The 23,171-nt window shown below is 35.3% G+C and overlaps 2 protein-coding genes across 2 annotated transcripts; one reads left to right on the top strand and one right to left on the bottom strand.

The window, feature by feature from the left end:
* The first annotated feature begins 6,512 nt into the window (after positions 1-6,512).
* On the top strand, positions 6,513-18,830 carry LOC136847777 (lysozyme-like). The gene is made up of 5 exons (XM_067119686.1): positions 6,513-6,708; positions 9,415-9,609; positions 14,833-14,912; positions 15,531-15,675; positions 18,660-18,830. Exons 1-5 carry the CDS (start codon positions 6,642-6,644, stop codon positions 18,707-18,709), a joined length of 537 nt encoding a protein of 178 aa, XP_066975787.1. The 5' UTR covers positions 6,513-6,641; the 3' UTR covers positions 18,710-18,830.
* Positions 18,831-21,031: 2,201 nt separating this feature from the next.
* Positions 21,032-22,867, bottom strand: LOC136847586 (glutamate receptor ionotropic, delta-2-like). Its single transcript, XM_067119305.1, has one exon. It carries the CDS (start codon positions 22,668-22,670, stop codon positions 21,219-21,221), a length of 1,452 nt encoding a protein of 483 aa, XP_066975406.1. The 5' UTR covers positions 22,671-22,867; the 3' UTR covers positions 21,032-21,218.
* Between the last annotated feature and the right edge of the window lie 304 nt (positions 22,868-23,171).

Genomic DNA, 23,171 nt, shown 5'->3' with positions numbered 1-23,171 from the left:
CCCAGAAAACTGAAGGAAAAGGTGATGTAAACACATAAATTTAATTTGTTTTGTCTCTGTTTGTATATCTGTCATGGGTAGGGGTTTGATGTTGAGTTATAAACCTTTCTGGGGTAACAAAGAGGCCGTGTGCAAATTTTGTCTGGGTCTGTCAAGCAGTTCGGATTTCTATAGGGGACAAACAAATATACAAACATTAACTTTTATATATATAAATATATATACAGACAGATAATGTATTTTACACACACACGCACACACACATACATTATATATATATATATATATATATATATATATATATATATATATATATATATATATATATATATATATATATATATATATGCAGACTACACTCCTCTTGAAGGGTGGCTCGGGGTGGTAAATGTTTTTGAACTCTGTTATTGTTTTAGGATGAGGATATTGATCCTATGCCTTCCTTTACCTTTCCTGAGACGCACTAATGTCAAAATACTCAGAATACTTTTCGCCACTGACATCAACAAAAGCAACATTTTTTTATTAAACGGACATGAGCCGTTTCCTCCCATGTCAGGATCGGATGGTTACCACTGGACCACGAGAAGATCGATACAAGCATATATGCAAACGCACACGCGCACACACTTTAAGAGCTAATATTTATACCCAGTGATCATGCAGTAAGATTCGTGGACGTATTTTTAACTCGAGCATACCATCCATAAGTGCGTACCGGGATTTATTATGAATTATCTACAAATACAAAACCATACACGTTCTAACACACACACACACACACATACTACACACTATATATATATATATATATATATATATATATATATATATATATATATATATATATATATATATATATATATGTAGAACTACTGGTCACTTTTAATAGACACATACGTTTTTTATCGTGCCACAATGCCTCTTCGAGAAGTTAAGAGGGCATTGTATATTAGAATTACACACACATATATATTATATATATATATATATATATATATATATATATATATATATATATATATATATATATAAATACAAGTATACATACATATACATTGTGTATATATATACTGTATATATGTGTATATAAAATATATAATATATATATATATATATATATATATATATAAAACAACAAGCAGGAGTCCAAAGAAGACGACAGTCAACAAAAATATTGTTATTTATTGTGAGAAACGTTTCTGTTACTTAAACACATCATCGGTCTGTATAATTGAAAAATATATATTAATTTTCTTAATTCAAAATAAAAGCTAAATAAAAAACAGCAGTTACATTCCTTAAATTACAAAATATATAAAAGTAAAAAGGGCAAAGTAATTTCTTTATGGCTACCTGATCAAAAGAAAGGGCAAGACGAAGTGAGACCGGCACAAGCTCACGCATGCCCAGAGAACACTTAGGCCAGGTGCAAAGGAGAAGAAGACACGTTGGAGTTTAGGAGTGCATGACGTCTAACCCCTTAACCGTTTAGCATAGGCTAAATACGTAGCGCGCCAACGCTGCCTGAGCCGTTTAGTACGTATAGGCTATATACGTAGCGCGCCAACGCTGCCTGAGCCGTTTATAGTACGTATACTGTATACACGGGGAGCAGATGTTTTGACCGTGGCGTTTAGTACGTATATATACGATCGATTTTTCCTGCCTTCCTTTCAGGGTTAATCCACTAAAATATGTTTTCTCTGGGTCCGAGGAAGTCTTGTTGACCATATCCAAACAAAACACTACCTCCCGAACCCCCTTTATCATAATTTTCCTGATTTTCTATATCTAATGCGGGAATTCGCCAGTCACTTGGCGACATCGCTATGTAGCGAGACAACACTTTGCTGGGCTGGTTCGTTCTCTTTTAAAGTCGTTTAACTTGCCTGTACAAAAGGGAGATCACTAAATCCGCCATTGTCCATGAAACAAGGAATCGAAATCGGTCAAAAGGACTAGGGGTAATCCGAGGCATCATTCCCAAACTAATGTTCGAGGGGTTCCACCCACCAAACTCGATGCAGGTGGAAGGAAGGAAAGGAGATATGGAAACAAAAAACAACTGATCATTACCTTCCAAGGAGACCTGAATATGCCTTTGATATATATATATATATATATATATATATATATATATATATATATATATATATATATATATATATATATGTATGTATGTATGTATGTATGTATGTATGTATGTATGTATGTATGTATGTATGTATGACTTAGAAATTCCATACAATTTACTTTTATTTAATATTTTTTTCACTTAGAAAACAGACATGCATCGTGGATGATGTACAATTCACAACAGGAACCTAGGTTTAACCCAAAGATTGGATTATACAGACTACCAAATGCAAGATCTTTTGGAAACAGCTCGAATATATACCATTATATGGCCTGTCGAATAAAAATCTGATGATTAGTAACAACTATAATTTGAATGACTAATTGTTGTAACCTATTATTTATAAAAATTCTAGAAGGTCAAAAAGAAAGTTTCATAGACAACAAACAAACTTCCATACATGAAACAATGCACTTGTGTCGGTTCTACGAGAATGTTATTTTCCAAATGTCGCCACGCTGATAATCCTATAGCCAAGGGATAAATTGCTGTTATCATCATGACTGGAAAGAGCAGACGTTATATACGCATAGTGGTGAAGGGAAAACGGCAGTATATATGTTAATAGTCTTATATGGGTTAAAATATATATGAATAAGATACAGGAACTGATAAAAAAAAAAAGGATCGTAGCCCCTGCCCCTCAAAAGATAGCGGGTCGATGGGAGTATTTACAATCTGTATAATACCAGTCGTGAAAGAGTTACCAGCCAGTAGCCAATCACCAACCAGATCACGTAGCCAATCAGATTGAGCAATGACGTCATCGACCGCATATTTTAATTAGCTATATTTTGCCGTATATTAGACAACTGTGTGTGAGCAGCAATAACCCATATGAGAAATATTGTTCAAAATTAACTCACTGTGTATTTTTATGCATTAAAGAGCCCAATAATAAATAAAAATATGCACGCACAGAGTGACGTCATTGTCTTCTTAAAACTAAATAGAAGAGTCCTCATTCTCCTTTTGAAAGCAATATTGACATTTTTTCCCCGCTACGTTGTTTCCAAGCATGGCGTTTTATGTCGTCAATATAATAAAATCTTCTGTTCATGTAACTATATTAGTTAAAAGTCATTCTGAATAACAATAATAATTATTACACAGGCAATTCTGGAAGCACCGAACACGTTTTCCTTACAGGCTAGCTTTAAGAAAACGGACATATTTAGCAGTAACTGAGCTAAAAATATACACAGTTAATAGGGCCTTTTTTTTTTTAGAATCCATAATGTTAATTAAGTCAATTGCTGTAGATAAGCTTATTATAACGATGTAAATTGGTTATAAATAGTGCGTGCAATATAAAAACTTCTGCGATGTTGTTTCGTGTAAGCTTTGAACAGAATAATGGGCTACTTCACCTGTATACAGTATTCTCTATGAAATGGAATTTTCTAGCAGTTTAGACATTTTTATGCTAAAAATTAGTAAAGTCGATATAAGTTATTAATATTTTAAGGCTTGTTAAATTTTTCCTTCTTTGCTGTTAATTCATAAGGTTTTCAATTGCAATCTCATCTGTTGTTTACATTTTTGATCGACGATGACGTCACTGTTCGCTCCATATCTTAATTTAATTTAACACAATTTAGTCTCTTTATGGACACAAATACACAAGAGGGTTAATATTTGAACAATATTTCTCATATGGGTTATTGCTGCTCACACACATTTGTCTAATATACGATAAAATATAGTTAAGTGGATATGCTATTCGCATATAGGCTGATGACACATCATCAGTCTGAATCTGATTGGCTACATTAATTCTGGTGATTGGCTATAAAGCTGGTATGCTAAAAACTGTGTTAAGATTTAAATACGCGGCCATAAGAGTAAAAGAAATGTTGTGTTTTTTACTTTTTGCTGACAGTCAATAGAAGGAAGGAGCGGTAAATGAGACCTGACTCACACTTTAAGTACACTTGGGCCAAGTGCAAGGAGGAAGAAGACACGTTGGAGAAAACGGTGCATTGAGTTTAATAAAACAAAGACTCAAGGGTCGTTAGATAATAGATTGTTTAGTAGTTCCACTATGGAAAAATGTTTTTTATCAATATTAATCTTGCATTTAACGGCATGATTTCTAATACTAGAAAATTCGGGATTAGTAATTCGTGAGTCAGTTCTGTGCTTACACTCCAAGTGGCCGTAATAACGGACCTGCAACATTCTCTTTGATGAGCCAAGATAATCCCAGGACATTTGCATTCAAATCTGTAAGTAATATTGGATTTCATAAAGGTCTGTAGCTTTGTCCTGTAATTAAAAAGCCGCCAATCATTAGTGGGTTCATAGGTATTAGATTTAGTTTTAGAAATCCAAACTCTTTCGATGATTTGTTTAACTTTGGATCTAAGAAAGTCAGAGTGAATATATGGTATCGTGGCGTACATAGTCAATTTCGGAACATTAAATTTCACAATGGAATCAGAAAAGTTACTTGCTAAAATTTTGTTAACTACGTTATAAAAAAGGGGACGTTGTGGGAAGAACAGCAACCTATTTGTTTATCTTAACAAGCTATGATGTTAGTTAACAAGCTCATTCTGTTTGTTGTCGCAAAATGGAACGTCCCTTTGTGGATATGAACAAGTTTTGGTAAAATACTCACAACGTCCAAAAAAGTTCAATTTGCAAAATATCCCATAAAAATTCAATTTCGGAGTGGAAATTTACCTAGATGTACAGTATAACGAAGGGCTCTAAAACTAGGTTGTTATGGCATTAATTTTAAATAAAAGTACTATGAACTATAAAAATTACCTCCAAGGCCTGTATAAGTATTTTTTTCTAAAAACTGACTAAAATTATGGTCAAAGCGGGTGATTTTACGTCTAAAAGCTAGTGTATTCTCAGTCTCCTGCTCAATAGTAAATCTGTTGTTAGGATGTCTAGAGTTAACGTAATCTAGAAAAGACTGACACTGCCACGAATGTTTAAATAGGGCAAAAGTATCATCCACATATCTCCTATAGTAAAGGGGTTTAAAGGATTCGGGACAGTTATTTAAAAACTTCTTGTAAATGTCATAAAAAAATTTGCGAAGAGAGGGCCCAATGGGGACCCTATAGCAACTCCCTCGACCTGCAAGTAGAGTTGTTTGTTAACAATAAAAGCAGAATCTTGCACTGCAAGTTCCAAGAGAGACTTAAAAAGTTGTCTATTAAAACCGTGAAAGATAACATAAAAAACTTTGTCTAGAATAATCTAAACAGTTTCGGAGACTGGCACATTTGTGAATAACGACTCAACATCTAAACTGGCCATATATAGATCGCCATCCTGATGAACTATTTGCTGTTGGAAGTCAAAGCCATTTTTGCAGGTCCGTTATTACAGGTTTGAGCTATAGAACTGGCTCATGAATTACTAACCCTACTAAACAATCTGCCTACTTAACGACCCTTGAGTCTTTGTTTATTACACGTCATGGCTTCTAAACTCCACCGTGTCGTCTTCACTCTTGCACTTGGCCTAAATGTTCTCTGGGCATGCGTGAGCTTGAGGTCTCACTTCGTCTTTCCCTTACTTTTGATCAGGTAGCCACAAAAAATTTCTTTGCTCTCTTTTATATATTTTGTAATTTAGCTTTTATTTTGAATTAAGAAAATTAATATGTATTTTTCAATTCTAAAGACCGATGATGTGTTTAAGTAACACGTAACGCTTCTTACAATAAATGTAACTGTTTTGTTGACTAAATAAAAATCTTCTTCGGACTCCTGCTTGTTATTTGTATACTTCTAACTTGAATATATATATATATATATATATATATATATATATATATATATATATATATATATTATATATATTATATACATATATATACAGTATATATATATATATATATATATATATATATAATTATATATATATATATATATATATATATATTACATATATTATATACATATATATACAGTATATATATATATATATATATATATATATATATATATATATATATATATATATATATATATATATATTATATAATTATATACATATATATATATATATATATATATATATATATATATATATATATTATATATATAATATATATATATATATATATATATATATATATATATATATATATATATATCATTTTAACATTGCTCATTGATCTAGTCCTTAGTATAAAATATCTTTAAATCACGAATATATAAAACGCGTGATGAATTAAATTCGCAATCTTTATTGAGGCCTTGAGCTCCCGAAGGAATGTGCGATCTTATCCTAACTACTTTACAAATGGTTACAAACTGGGCTTCATTTTAATCCCTTAGGCCACGCTTAGAAAAATAACAGGTTTAGCAACATGGCAGGCATAGTTTACTTGCTGACTTCGTTTCAAGGACTGTAGTCAGTCTGGGTGTAGCTAGCCTCCGATTTGCAAGTCTTGTAGCTTCCTCTCAGATCAACAACAGCAGCCGTCCGCCTACACAGTCACCGCTTGAATTCCCTTCGATTGCAGAAGAAAATGACTGGGCTAAAGATAATAATTTCTCTGTCTGTTGTCATGGCGATGACCAACATTATTACCACTGGTGAGTACTGATTCTAGTTTAGCATGGTCTACTTTCGATGTACAAACTCTACATAAACGCCTGATATTATTGTAGACTTACATAGATTTTAGTGAAAAGATTCGAGACATGGTTACGATTTTCGTATCTTCCATCCAATGTTTGTCTCTTTCTGAAATAGAGAGCGTAGAATTATTAATGTTAGTACAGTATATATCAAACTACTGATGCCCTTGACCACCTTTGGTTATGTTCGTTACATTTACACTTTTTTTGTACGAGATTATTATAAGTGAGAGGCCTCGAAGACAATGAGGTAGTGGAGGGGGAGGCGGTTTCCTTCCCTTTTTTGCACTCTCCTTCTCCCGTTAACACACGTCAGCTTTTCCAAAACCCCGCTACGGGCGCTGTCGGTGGTTCCTGTTGCCTTGTTGTCGAAGGTTACGATTCATTATCGTGTTACACTGAGGTTGTTTCTGTGCCCCACGGATGTGGTTTTATCTGGTTTTCCGTCGCTCATGTTTTCTTATTGGCTGTACTATGTTTTCCTTTTATTTTGGGAACTCTATCAATTGGTTTATAATGCGTATTTATACATAACTTTTGGTGCCTTGTGTTTTCGAAGATGTTATAGGCTTATCACTTTCTTTCTCTGTCCTTTGTTTGCTGATATGTCTGTCCTGATGTTCGATGTTCAACTTTTAACAAATCGAAGAATGTTTTTTTGTTGTAATTTTTGTCACTAATGGTAGCTGATGCGTGTTGTGGATATTCTTGCAGTGGTGTGGTTTATCAAGACCCCGTTTATTGCCTTTGAGTCTTTATATATATATATACAGTATATATATATATATATATATATATATATATATATATATATATATATATATATGACTCAAGGCAATAAACGTCTTGGATGTAAAAAACCACGGTACACCGTGTATGCTAGAATATCCACAACACGCATCAGCCACATTAGTGACAAAAATTACAACAAAAACGTTCTTCGATTTGTTAAAAGTTGAACATCGAACATCAGGATATATATATATATATATATATATATATATATATATATATATATATATATATATATTACGTATATATACATACATTATACACATATGTATATATTATATACATAATTTGTGTATGTACATACAAATATATATTGTGCGCTTGCTGGTTACGGGAACTGTAGTATGCTATTGAAACATATATACTTCGGAGGAATAAAGTAAAAAGAAAAAAAATTGACGAAATAGGCCAAGCCCAAACAGTAAACATGTTCAGCAGACCACATTGACGTTGTCATGAGAATTCGCATTCTGTAATTCACCTTTCTCTACGTTGGTTTTCCCTGCTCCTTACTTCACCAAATCCGACCTGAATAGCGAAAGACTCTCAATCCATAACAGACTAATATATATACTGTCGTTACTGAAGATTCCATTTACATACACGAACTGTGGACACCGAAGACTGAGTATACATCCGATCTCAGCACAGCTCCACATTCCATCACACACACACACAACACACACACACTACACATATATATATATATATATATATATATATATATATATATATATATATATATATATATATATATATATACAAATAGATATGAGAGAGAGACACACTGTATATGTATATAATATTATATAAATATTATAGAGACTATATATACTATATAAATAATATTATATATACAAAGTATATGTATATATATATATATTATATATATATATATTATATATATATACATATATATATATATATATATATACACACACAAGAATAGGTAAGTTCATGTTCCCTTTGTCAAGCATAATCATGCATTTATCATAAAAGTCCACACATGCAAACGCACGTATTGTGTGTATATGTATGTGTATATATATATATATATATATATATATATATATATATATATATATATATATATATATATATATATTTATATTTATATATATACATGTATATATACAATGCGTGCGTTTGCATGCGTGCGTTTGCATGCGTGGATGATAAATGCACGATTGGGCGTGATACAAGAGACATGGACTAACCTATTCTTGTGTTTATATATACACAGATATATGTATATATTATATATACATATATATATAGATTATATATGCATAAACAAACGCACAGTATATTATATATATATATATATATATAATAAATTGCAGTATTACTTATAATTACTCATTGGCGTTATTTATTCCTTAAGTATAGCAAACCCATTACCTAGTGATATTTGTGACTCATTGTTTATAAGTGCTAACAAAACCAGTGTGTACAAGTGACAAAACTATATATACATATATATACATAGGCATTCATACATTTATATATATATAATATATATATATATATATATATATATATATACAAATTTATATTTATATATGTATATATATATATATATATATCTGGAATTTTATATGTGTGTGTTTGAAAACTAAGGGTATTTTTACACTTCACTTGAGGTTTCATTTTAAAAAAGAGAGGGCGGGGGGATGCTTGGATAAATATTCCTTCGCCATAGACATCACGCTGATGACAGACTTCGTGGCTTTTTTTCAAATTCAAGTAAGATAACCTGAATAGACGAACTCGTAGTCGCCTTTATTATTAGTTGATGGATTGGCCTTCCAGGGTGCACATGTTTCTAATCAGTTTTCAAAATGTTTTGACATCATCTCTATTTTCCAGACCAGGAATCGGGAAACATCAGTCCAGACTGCATCGAGTGCCTTTGCAAGGGAGCGACCGGCTGCAATATGTCCGCAGGGTGCCAATCAACCTACCAGGGAGCCAACTTCTGCGGCCCATTCCATATCTCGTGGCAGTACTGGCTTGATGCCGGATCGCCTACCATCCGTGGGGCTGATGAGCCTAGTTATGAGAGTAAGTGACGTATGGCTTTATCAAAAGTATCAAAAGTTTCTAAAGTATCAAAAGTTTCCAAAGTATCAAAAGTTTCCCATATATTTCAAGATTAATGGGTTATGCAACCAGATGTCCTTTTTAGTCCAAAACGAAAACAAAAGAAAAGTAAGAGGGGAAGAATTTTATTTTATTTTTTTTTTTTTTTTGGGGGGGGAGGATTTTCAACCAGAAAGGTGAAAGATTTCACCTAAACGATTCAGAAACACAGACGACTATGCACCATTACCTACGGAGTCCTGCTATTTAGATGACCTGCCTTAACTGGAATTCGGGTCATGTGAGTCTACTGTACACTCTGGCTCTGAGCTACGATTATCATCGCACAGGTTCCCTGGAAACAGTTAAGTGATAGGGGTACATTTTCTTTTTTTTCAATACACAACCATCATTACGCAAGTTATTCAAAATGGAATGGAATGGAATATAGAATTTAGGCCAAAGGCCAAGCACTGGGACCTACGAGGTCATTCAGCGCTGAAAGGGAAATTGAGAGTAGAAGGGCTTGGAAGGTTTAACAGGAGGAAAACCTCGCAGTTGCACCATGAAACAATTGTTAGAAAAGGGTGGACAGTAGCAATGAAGAAAGAGAATATGAACAAAGTTACAGTAAAAGGAATGAAAGAGGTTGCAGCTAGGGGCCGAAGGAACGCTGCAAAAGACCGTTAAGTAAATGCCTAGAGTGCATCAAGTGAGGTGCACTGCCGGCACCACCCCTTACGAGGGCCTTAACTGGAATTCGAGTCAAATGTAAGTCTACACTCTGGCTCTGAACTACGTCTATTTTCGCTCAGGTCCCCTGGAGTCAGTTGAGTGGTAGTGGCAGATTTTTTTTTAATACAAAACCATCATTACGTAAGTTATTCAGAAATCAAACGTTTAAGATGATAATTATCTCTGTGAGATATAATTATCATCTTATCTTTCGAATGCATTTATCCTGAATACTGGTAACTGGTGTTTCCAGCATTCAGAATATTGATCCCTATACTTTCATTTAGCTTACTGCGGATTTCACTCCGTTGTTTCTGCCTTATAACTATAGCTTTCATGAACAGCAAACTTATCCAGAGTAAAAAAAAAAAATAGTATATATATATATATATATATATATATATATATATATATACACATATATATATACACACAAATATATATATACACATATACACACATACACATCTATTTATGCACATATAAACACATCTATTTATACACATATATACACATGCACACATACATTTATATATACACATATATACACAAATATATATATACACATGCACACACATACATATATATACACATATATATAATTATATGTGTATATATATTATATATATGTACACTTCTTCTTCTTTTTTAATGCTTTTTATAACGTATTTTTATATGGGGTAAGCACAGTGCCTTCTTTGAAGGACTTTGATTTGGCGGTGGGGTAGGTCGTAACCTCGACCGCTGCCCTGCCTGAGCATCGCTTAGACCCCGGTAATGAATGTGTACATGTATTACTGAAACCAGCTCCCACTTTCTCCCAGCAGCACGAGGAGAACTGGGGCGGGTAGTCCGACAGTTCAAGGACGTGTGAGGTGTCTGTTATGTTTTTTAGAAGATGTTGGAGTGGCTTTGTTTTGCTGTGTTTTATTAGTTCTGTAACATCCATTTGCTTTCAGCAAACCTCCGCTGATTACATACGTAATCCCGGGATATCTACATGGATAACAAAGTTTCACTTCACCAGTCAGCTCGGGATTGAACCCTACCACAGCTTCTATGTCTGTGGTTGCCACTCTACCAACAAGCCACTCAGGGCTCTATATTATATATATGTACACACACAGTATATATATATATATACACATATACACATGTGTATATATATATATATATATAAAATATATTTATATATATATATATATATATATATATATATATATATATATATATATATATATATATATATATATATATATATATATATATATATATATATATATACTAACATACATCATTCCCTCTTCTCAGTCATAATTCTCCGTCTTGATATTCCTGATGTACCGTGAATTGGATATTAAACGACATTTGTAGCTTAATGATTACATAGCCTATGTATATACAGTATATACATTATATATATATATATATATATATATATATATATATATATATATATATATATATAATCACAATGATGCGCGATTTATGTATTTCTCCAACTCATGTAAATTAAAGAGAAAGTGTAAACCCTGACCGGTTTCGGTTTTATTTCTAAGCCATTTTCAAAGGACATAAATAGTGGAGGAGATTCACGCCTGACAGATACGAGGGTTCTGTATGCTTGTTTGTACAATGCCTTTAGCACACACATATTGTGAATTACCTTGCCTGCAATATAATATTTATCAAGAAATTACACAAGCACTACACCCCAGAAACATCACGAAGCAGAATATATATTATGAATGGGTCAACAGTAGGTATTTTTACAGAGTTCAAAATCTCTCACTGTGCAGCAATATCCCTGGATCACTGTTATGATCATTAACGCATTAATTATTACTGTCCCTAATTCTACAGCCCACAATCTTGTCTGGTACGATTATCAAAAATGCGCCCTCCTGAGAAGCGCCACTGAAGTATCTTTAGAACGAAGTAATTAGCTACACAGCCTAATGACAGTTTGGAAGGAAAACAATGACCAGGATGAATGATCATAAATCTGAAGTAATTTACCTTGACCAATGAGTCCCGTCTTGCAGATAAAATGCTGCAAGGACATGCTTCTAAACGAGGGGTGGATAACTGCGGTTTACATTACCCATATATATATGACAAGGATGGACCAGTAACAAATCTAAAAATGACAAATGTATTAATGAGTCCTGTCTTTACAGATAAAATGCTGCAAGGACATGCTAGACGAGGTGGATACAATTGCGGTTTACATTACCCACATAATATATATATATTATATTATATATATATACATATATATATATATATATATAATTATATATATATATATATATATTATTATTACAATTATATATATATATATATATATATATATTACATATATATATATAATTATATTTATATATATATAATTATATATATATCATTATTATATATATATATATATATATATATATATATAATATATTAAAATGTCTATAAAGGGCCTCAAAGGGCCACATAGCACAATAATTCACTTAACACGACGATTCATCGAGATTTTCCATTTCTAATTATAACCACTTACAATATCTTGGTGCGTAACTTGGAGGCTTCCTGTGAACTCTTCTCGATCTGCTCCATCATCTGTTTGAAAAAAGAAAGAAACCTGTCATTCAAATGCGCTAATTTCTTTCACTGGGATTATTTGTGCTGTATCAAAGTCAAAGCCATTAACAATCACGATCCCAAAGATTAATACACAGTATGACTATTTTAACTAATATGCAGTACTATATGCAGGTATTGCAGGCATTCATGGCTTTACTGACAAAACCACATGGAAAGAACTGAATTACTGACCCATTATCACCTTCTGTCAAACTGAAAAAATTTTGTGGCTCAGAGACTTTTCTTAGTAGCACTGCAATCATATTGCTCAGTATAAGTATAAAGTTACCACACTCGTCTGTTCAGGAACATTCTCTCCCTTATACCAATGACTTAGGAACCCTTTTCTTATTAGTAACAGTAGACACAGCACCAAACTGTAATTATCAGAATTATCAGTGGTGTATAATCTGAATCATTTGACTACGGTGCTTTTGTGAGCAGCAAGTTATCAACGTTTCTGAAAGGATCGGTGGTTGTACTACTGAATAAATGCAAAACGAATCAAATGAAGCTGGTTGTCTGAATGGCATCTGAAGGCCTTTCCACAGATTGTACCACCAGAACTGCTCACATCAGCTTCTGTCATACTAAACCAATTTCTCATACTCCAGCAAATAAAAACAACAATCAATCAACGAGGCTAGTACCGTATTTTGTGTGAAATAAATTTCCAAGGGAATGTTAGACATCTTTAGGTTTGCAGCACTCACTCGTCAACTGAAGCGACATGATATCTATGCGATGCTTGGGTCATTATGCAGTTCAGTATCAACAGTTTAGATTGTAGTTCATTAAACAGGTACACTGGCCTGGACCAAGAATCATAGAAATAGGGACAAGGAATCACTATTGAAAGTAACTCAACCATTGATACCAGCACTGGCATAAGAACTCCTTGGTATTTCAGGAAGACATGAAACCCGAGAAAAAGACGACAGTGAATCTAAGCTGGACTGGATGTTTGGAAGGGGTAAGGGGAAAATATGATAGTTCTATCACCATCAAATGAAACCCTTCAAATTTGCGAGACATTTTTTCCACTCGGGACTTCCAAAAACATCTATAACCCAGTGTTTATCATGATAAAGACATGACAACAACAAATCTTATCTACAACACCTGGGTGTGTCGAACAATTCCATTCATTAACAAAGAACTTGGAGAATCTACGACAACAATTATGTTGTTTAAAAATATGTAGAATGAAAACAACACATTTGAGTGATATGATTGACGCAAAAGATTAGGTAACGTAATTATGTGAAAAAAATTGGATCCTATGAAAAGGGGTAAGTTTTCTTGTTCACAAAGCATATTCTTGAGATCTCCACAGAACAGCAAAATGGATGCACACCATTCCCTACTGGCTTATCGCCAAATATAATACTAGTCAGCAACTCAACTTGTCTGTACTCCTCGTCACTAATTATAGCATACTCCCCATCATTGCATTTGGAAACAAAGTGACACTGTTGATCAGGGGAGAGCTTACTTACTATTGGTTGTGTGTTAATTTCCAAATGAAAACGGGTCTCGTGAAACTTCATCGCGTTTTTTCAAAATAAAATAAGTTTTTGCCTACAAAACCATATATAGTAGTTTTCTCTTCTGTTGACCTGATCTGATTTTCTGACACACTGTTATTTTCTAGGTCCAGCTTTTTTAATGTTTATGTCCTGCAGCTTTAATCTTTGTTCAGAGTTTTAGCATAATTTTCTAAGCTCCTTATGTATAATACCTCATGAACTTGTATTAGTTCTGCCATATTTCTACAGTACAGCCTATCTCACTGTTGCACTCACTCCTACAATAACATTACCATAATTTTCTTTGCAGATTTTCAAGATTGTACCAGCGAACCCTTCTGTTCTGTAAGAACTGTGAAGAAGTATTTACATAAATTCATCATCAGCAAGGTCAGTACAGTTGCTGAACACAAAATCATAATTAGGATGTAACATCTTAAAGTCCTAAACACCGCTATAGGGAGGCCTAGGAATCACTTGCTGTTCCTATGGGCTTTCTTCATTGTTCATCTGGATGTTCCTACAGCTTTCTTCATTGTTCATTTGGGTGTTCCTATGGGCTTTCTTCATTGTTCATTTGGGTGTTCCTATGGGCTTTCTTCATTGTTCATTTGGGTGTTCCTATGGGCTTTCTTCATTGTTCATTTGGGTGTTCCTATGGGCTTTCTTCATTGTTCATTTGGGTGTTTCTGGGCTCTTCATTGTTCATTTAAGGCCCTTTTTTCTTCATTGTTCATTTAAATTGATTTCCTATGGGCTTTCTTCATTGTTCATTTGGGTATTCCTATGGGCTTTCTTCATTGTTCATTTGGGTGTTCCTATGAGCTTTCTTCATTGTTCATTTGGATAAGTAATAAAAAAATTGTTTTTAGAAAGTACAAATTTACATTATCCATCCGAAGTCAAGTCCATAAAAACAAAAGCTAAAGCAGCTTTCAAGGCAAGAACAGAAAAAGCAATGAAATAATGAATGTAAAATTTCTTTAATAATTCTTTTTTTTTTTTCAGGGGGTGGACTGTAATAAGGACGGTGTTATAGACTGTATTGACTTCGCTCTAACACAGAAACTGGGAGGTTATAACTGCGACCAGGAAGACAATCGCCCAACAAAATATTATGACAGATTCTACAAATGTTGGAACAACACTATAGGTAAAGAGTACAACTCCTAAAGTGCATCGTCTGAAACGTTGAAACCAAATAATTGTCCACCGGACAAGAAAAGAAAAGACAGTGTCTTTCCAGGTTTTATATCTACTGACGAATCAAAATCTTAGAAAAATTGGTAATCGCGTCTGTGGATCAAAGTTTTTAACGAATGACAAGCAAACAAGAGCTAAATAGTTAACATTATGATTCTTACATACGCTACTGTACTTGTCAAGGGGCGTGAAAAATGCATTCTAAAACAAATGTTCTATTCTGCACTCGGCTAATTAAGCCTCCAAGGATTACTACAGGTCGCGATACTCATCGGGAATGAACAAAACCTACTCATGAACCTCATGCATAATCTTCGTCATGAGTATAGTGATGAACCAGGCACCCTAATCAGACCTTCCTAATCACTGTTGTCTGCAGAGTTCACTACTTCCTATTAATCCTTAGCTTTTTATCATTTGGGTGCCTTGCTCGTCTATGACTGAACTAACTGCTTTTTCCTCTGAAACCTCTTGATGATTTACTTCTTAGATAAATACTCCACACTTCTGAAATCAAGTTTCAGAGGGCATGGCATTATCAAGTGCCCTTTGCATGTATTGCAAATAGATAGGCCAGACCCTACACTTTCCTTCTCAAAGTCATTTAATAGTTATGCTAGCATTATTAAACTATGCTAAATTGTACTTATTGCTGGCTTGCCTCAAGTGTAGGAGAACAAAATTTAGAGTCAAGTCTTCCTTCGCAGGGCAGTGTTACGACAGATATTTCACTCCATCGCTGCTCAAAAGGCTTGCACGAGTGGCAACTTCACAGTAAGCCTTAACAGCTAAGAGTGAGTGTGAACGCAACTAAGAATGATGAACACCGATATCAATGCATACTGGGATGACTGTATGATCTGAACAGGACTTTCTTTTGTTCTCCAAAGCAACCCTTTCTTGAGCACAAAAGTTTCTTAGCTGAAGAAACAGCTTCCTCTTGATGCTGAATCAGGTTGTTGCATGCTGCAACCTTATCAAGGACCATCAAGAATCTGTTCCCTTTGTCTTTTAAGAAATAAACCTCCTCTCCACAAATGACACTAACCTACTTGATCTATCCAGAGAAAGACATCATATAATATTACTTAGTAAATCATATAGTATTACTAAGTAAAAATCACCTTTGATAGGTATGCCAGAATGTGCTGAGAGAATTACTTTCAATAAAGGTATCAAGAATCAACTTGTGCACCTTGGCAGAAAACAGAAAATTTGCAATGTCATGTCCTAAAACAATTTTGTTATTTATTCAAGAAATACTTGCATAAAACGGACAAAATTTTTGTTGCAGTTCTACGTATCATAAAACTTTTTGTCACAATTCTTGAAATAGCTACAGCATTAAATATCCGGCTAGGATCATTTATATCACAGTAAATTCCTTGAATATATGCCTGTATCAGTATTATAATGCAAATGTGATAACAAATGGAATGAAATCAACCTTTTTTTTTTAAATAAAAAAAAGGATTCATGTTTTCCACCTTCAAGAAAACTTCTACCAAATACTTATAAGGCACCTCCGACCTGCAATACTGCTTTGATTTCCTAACCTTCTCCTCACATTGATAAAACACAATCGGAAGAAACTGTAAAAACTGGCAATATTCATGCTACAGAGACGAGGGTTTTGCAGATTTTTTAACCCTCACCAGCCGGGAAACTGACTTTACTATGTTATTAGGAGCACTGGCTCCTCACAAGTACAGCTCACGAAGAGTAACGTCACTGTGGAACCTCTTTGCAATTGCTGCACAACTACATACCGTCATAGCCGTTTATGAGGACTTCATGTAACCACTCCACGGTAAAAATATTGTATAACAAGGGGTTTTATAATGTTCAAATTTCATATACAGTATGTTCAAATACACTTACAAACCATAGTTGTGTATTTACTAAATACCTACCACTTTGAAGTAGGCAGGGACTGACTGGTTGGTAACTGATATAAAGGGAATGGAATGACTTTCATATAAAGTTGGGCTACCAGAAATGTTACCAAACTACTTCATGATACTGTAATTGGTTTTTGAACGGGCATTGTGCATATAGGCAAACTAAGTTAGGTTAGAGGATCCATGGGATATAAAGACCCACCAGTGAGATGGGCTCTGCCATGCTAATTCAGGTTACCAAGGACAAGTAGCTTTTTCAAGTTTTGTACAATGGCTCAAGGAGAATTAAGTTAGGTTAGGAGAAAATAGCACTCTATGTTGGGATAAGTTAGGTTAAATTCTAGCTTCTGCTTTCCACTACCCAAAGAGCTAGATTTCTCAAAATGGTTTGCCATTATTTTTTTGGGTAATGGCAGGTTTTGCAGTGTCTTAATTCAGCATTTCCAACAGAAATGAATATCAAATTGGACTTATTATTACGCATACGAACCATATTTTTCCTGACTGATTACCCTGTGTCTTACGCCCTTTGGACTATTCCTGGTAGTGCAGTTCACTGTTTGGTAGTCAGTCTCTCATTAACCCCCTGGGTTCTAAATGGCCTCTAGAATAAATTGTTAGATATAAGGGTAATCCTATGTTCTTTGATTCCTGACCCAGTGACGATCATGGAGAGAGCAGTGGGCTGGTGAAGAAGAAGCTGTCTCCTTACCATTCAAGATATGAGAGCTGGTACCATTTTCAATGACTGTTTATTGATTTGAAGGTGTTCTATTTCAAGTTCTTGGCCACTGGGAAGTGAAATTGATTGTAGCTTATATGCTATTCATGAACGCTTATGTGAGCTTCATTTTTTTCTATTAAGTAATAATTATCTACCTTTTTCAACCAATGGAAACTGCATAAATTCATATGCTGAAGTACCCATATGTTTTCTGACCGTTAAAAGTTTTCATGATAATTTCTTCGGTTAAGCAGCTGCCTTGTGTGTGAGAAGTTTCTTGATCTCATGCAATTTTATTTTATGTTCCAGAAACTGTAAAACGACTCTTCATCCATCCAGATAGGCAATCCCTTCCATGAAAGAGTAAACACCAGGACTGGAAATGACATACGATGAAATGTGCACCTCCAATCATAAAATTACGGAATATGTTACGTGAAATGGCAAGGAGAAGACATGGGGTGTTCCCTTAATAGTTTAGAGATGGTGAACAAATTCAGGATGAAAAAGACTTCAGTATTTCATTTTTTTAAAGTGTTTTCAATTTTTTTTTAAAGTGTTCAAGCTAGAATTTGGATGGTAGGTCACTGACCTGGAGTCTTGTCAGGGTAGGTGAGTTAAGGTCCCAGTTTCCTAAGTTAGATTAAGTTAGGATGCCTCCCTACATTTCACTCTGTGAACTTTATGGTGCCTGAGGTCAAGTTAGAAATAGGCAGGAAGGTTCAGAGGGCAATGCTGTCCAGGCAGGTAAGGCTCTGACAATCTTCATTAGGCTAATTAGACCAGTTGACATCGCCGCAGCATAAGGACTCAGCGCCCTAGTTTAGGTTAGGTTACGTTAGAGAAGGATAGGTTCAGATGCATCCCTGGTAACGTCCTTCCCATATTTTCATGCTATATACATTTTTTGGCGACTGTTACTGTTAATAACCATGAACTATGTATTTTATAAACGGAATATGCTGTGATTTATGCATTTATACTTTCCTTAATAGTGCAAGGCACTCGTTTTTGGCCACTACCACAAAATAAAATCCGTTTCCCATGGGGGTCCACCTGCTAATTGTTATGTACAGTATATGGGGTGGTGGACCCTGCTAGTTGTTATGTACAGTATATGGGCTGGGGAGAACACAAAAACACTAGAAGTAGGCTAAGCGTGCAGAAGAGTTGTGCACGCTGTTACCTGTTGGTCATGGACAATGTAAAGGAAGATCAAGGACATAATTCATCAGGAATACACATTAACCTATCGTTCCTTTAATCTAACCTTAACCCAGGCGTGTTCAGCTCCTTCCAGGCAGGCTTTGTCTCACTGGACAACCCTACCCCACGCAAAAGTAACAACGGGCGTAGTAGAACATATATATGTGCAACTATTCTGCAGTATACCTGGTTTTCACACAATAATGATTAGAAATGCATAAACTAGCTAAAACAACTACCTGAATTATATATATATATATATATATATATATATATATATATATATATATATATATATATATATATATATATATATATATATAATATGAGTTAATACATAAGTTTCTGGTACGAAACGCCTCTTATTTCTGAGGAGACTAAAACCAATTTTACACCGAAAGTTAACAAGTTCACTTCGCTCTTAATGTACATATTTCTTTCTGTGATCTAACATGAAATTAACGTCTCATACTTTACTTCCTGGAGTAAAAATGTGGTCGACCCTACTCACCAGATTACTTCGTCTCTCTGACGCTATTTGCAATGGCCACTCTTCATCCATAAACTAACTGAGGTTTGCTAAGCTTCTTATGGGAAGAAAGCTTCCCTTACTTCATTCACTTCAAAATGGACCTCATAGTAATAATACCACGTAATAGCACGCACAAGACTCAAGGGGAAATCATAAAAAAGCCACGAAACCTCACAACAGAGTCGGTAATGATAAGCACTAGCTAAATCACAGCAATCAGGAAGACATTCAAGGCGAACAGCAACAATTTGCTACGAACTTACGAAAGTTACGAGCTTCTGGAAAATTTGTTCGAACATCAGTAAGTTCGAACAGTTCCAACACGGTTCGCTTTCGAAACACTGGTATAACATTCACAAACAACTGTGACTGGTACGTCTTGAACATCAAATCTCTTTTAACAGTATATAAAAAAATTCAAAGTAAACAGAAACGTTCAGAATTTTTTTTATATATAAGTAAAAATATAACAAAATGGACAGGAAAACGAGTATTACCGACATTTAAACGAAGGCATTGGAAACCCATGATAAGCTTGGTTCTCAATCTAGTGTACTTGCACATACATATACATGTATAGATATGTGTGTGTGTATCCATATGCATATATATACATATACACACAAATACATCTACATACATACTTTTTTTTTTCTTCGTTTTAACGTGTTTTTTTCCCATTTTCTATATGGACTAAGCACGATGCCTTCTTTACGAAGGACTTGATTTAAGCGTTGGGCTGGCCCATAGCCTCGATCGGCTGGGGTGCCACACATCATCAAGGCTTAGACCTAAGCTAGCTTTATTTCTGTGCTTCTAAATCAAAGATGTTAAATTATGTTTGTCTTTTCCTGAGGTCAGACCCCAAACCACTCTTGTTCTTTTCCCATCAGAGTTGGAGTTGATAAGGAAATTAGTTATGTATGACTTAAAAGTGTGCGTAATTTATATATACACTTAAAAAATTCATAAAACCAGTAGGATCCTCTTGATAAATACAACAATAACAGCGCAAACGGCATGCAGAAAATTATTTATTTTTCCTGTTGCAAACAAAATCTAAATGCTAATTCCAATCCTTATCAGGTGAATGTATTTTACTTTGCCATCATTCAATAAAAGAGTAGTCTTTATAGCAAAGAAGCCACGACCTCAGCCAGCAAGATAAATACCGAGAAAAGGTATCCTACACCCATAACGTAAAACGCTCCTTGGAGCTGTTCCAGTTTGAGGGGCTTGCTGCCCCCCTCCAGCACCCCTTCCTCGCCCGCTCTTTGTTGTCTTTTTTCCTTGTACTGCTGCCTAAAATAATCCACGACCTCCTTTTGCCACTTACTTACGACCCCCGACTCGAACAGTCGCAAGATGACCCCGTCGAAGGCTTGTTTCAGGGGAGAGTTCTTTTGGAAGGCGAGACCGATGCTGTAGGGCAGGAGACACTCCCCAACGATGCGAATGGTCGTTCTGCTGCCGTAGGTGTATCGAGCTCCCGCTTGAAGTTCCAGGTACTGCTTGTTCTCAATGAGCGCGAAGTCGCCCGCTTCCACGCGATCAAAAAGAGCGCTCAAATCCACGTTGCTCTCCAGGACGTTCACGAAATTTTGGACAACAGGGTCAATGGAAGCGGCGAACTGAGTTTTCCAAAATTCAACTCCCCCGATCCTTAGGCCACTGGCTGCCAGGTCCTTAATCGTGTCTATAGGTGCTGACATCTGGGTGACGGACAGAAATGCAACGAGGTTGGCAGAATAAGCGGTAGATATGATAAGGCAGAATATACCAACGAAACCAACGTAGATTTGAAGAGGTGTGTGGGATGGGACAACGTAGCCAGATCGCATTGTCAAAGAAGCCGTAATGTAAAGGTAGTCATAGGAGAGACTGTGAAACTCTCGAGATTCTGGGTTTATGCTTAACTTGGCTATCAGGTACAAAAGAAAACCTCCTACCAATAGAGACGCAGCAATGAAAGTCCAGGTATCCCAAGCAAAGGGCAATATGGGAGATTTCCAATTCAGTAAGGGTTTCGGCGAAGGGGCAACGAAGCAACCGCGCTCAAAATTGTAGGGAACAGAGTAGTCGACCATTTTCCAGCGATGCAACTCGAGAAATACGTTGCAGGCACCAATATCGGCGTGCTCATAGAAAACTTTCCCGACCAAACCCGTCCAAGTTCCGTTGGGAAGCTCGTAACCCCAAAGCTCGTCGTGAGGGACTTCGAGAAATTCGGGGGTGAAATTCATGGCCTTGGCCAACCTCTTCACAATCTGCATATCAACGCCCAAGCGGTTCACGATGTTGCCATCTTTGTCATAAGCATAGACGACACTTGGAGGGTGATCGAATGTTGCTATTCGAAGCGGGGCACCGTCGAAATCTTTGAGGTCCGTCTCGAAAACCTGCTGAACACGGCCGAAAAATATTCCCCTTTTCCACAGGCCGAGGTATCTCAAACCGAAACCTTGCTTATAGAGCTCGTGTGACCATGCCAGCACATAGTCATCCTTGGGCTGAAAAACCACCACTTTTGTTGTCTTCTGGAAGTTGTAAAGGGACAGAATATCCTGTGGTCTGAGGGACATTTTGTCGCGATGACTAGGCAAGATGACAAAATGATAAGCTTGGTAGTTCCAAAGAGACAGTGGTCGGTCGTCGTCGTTAGAATGGTGATAGTGACTGACAGCGGCATGGTGTTTAAAGTCTTCGAACTCGTTCAGAAAAAACAGGTAGCAATCACAGATGGTTCGAGACCAAGTGTCTCCCCTCTCGAGGACATCCGTCTGCAGTTCATATACCTGGAAAGGTGAAGAAAAAAAAAATAGTTACCTTGATTAAAGTCCATTTATTTCTTACTCATAACCTAAAAGCATTACGACAGCTACTACGCTTTCCCGCTATATTAATAGTTTATACAGCCACTTCTAGAACTTTATATCATTAAATTTATATACAAAATTATGATTTTGCCCCTTTACTCTGTATACGAAAGCGAGACATGAAATCAGCTGCATACAAGTTCTTCATGTCACCATCAAATTATAGTTTTGGAGAGGAAGAGACTTTGTTAACGAGAAAAAAATGCA

Source organism: Macrobrachium rosenbergii, chromosome 17, assembly GCF_040412425.1.
Source record: "Macrobrachium rosenbergii isolate ZJJX-2024 chromosome 17, ASM4041242v1, whole genome shotgun sequence".
NCBI classification, from domain to species: domain Eukaryota; kingdom Metazoa; phylum Arthropoda; class Malacostraca; order Decapoda; family Palaemonidae; genus Macrobrachium; species Macrobrachium rosenbergii.
The sequence above is the reverse complement of the archived record's forward strand: the minus strand, read 5'-3'. Positions and strand labels throughout refer to the sequence as shown.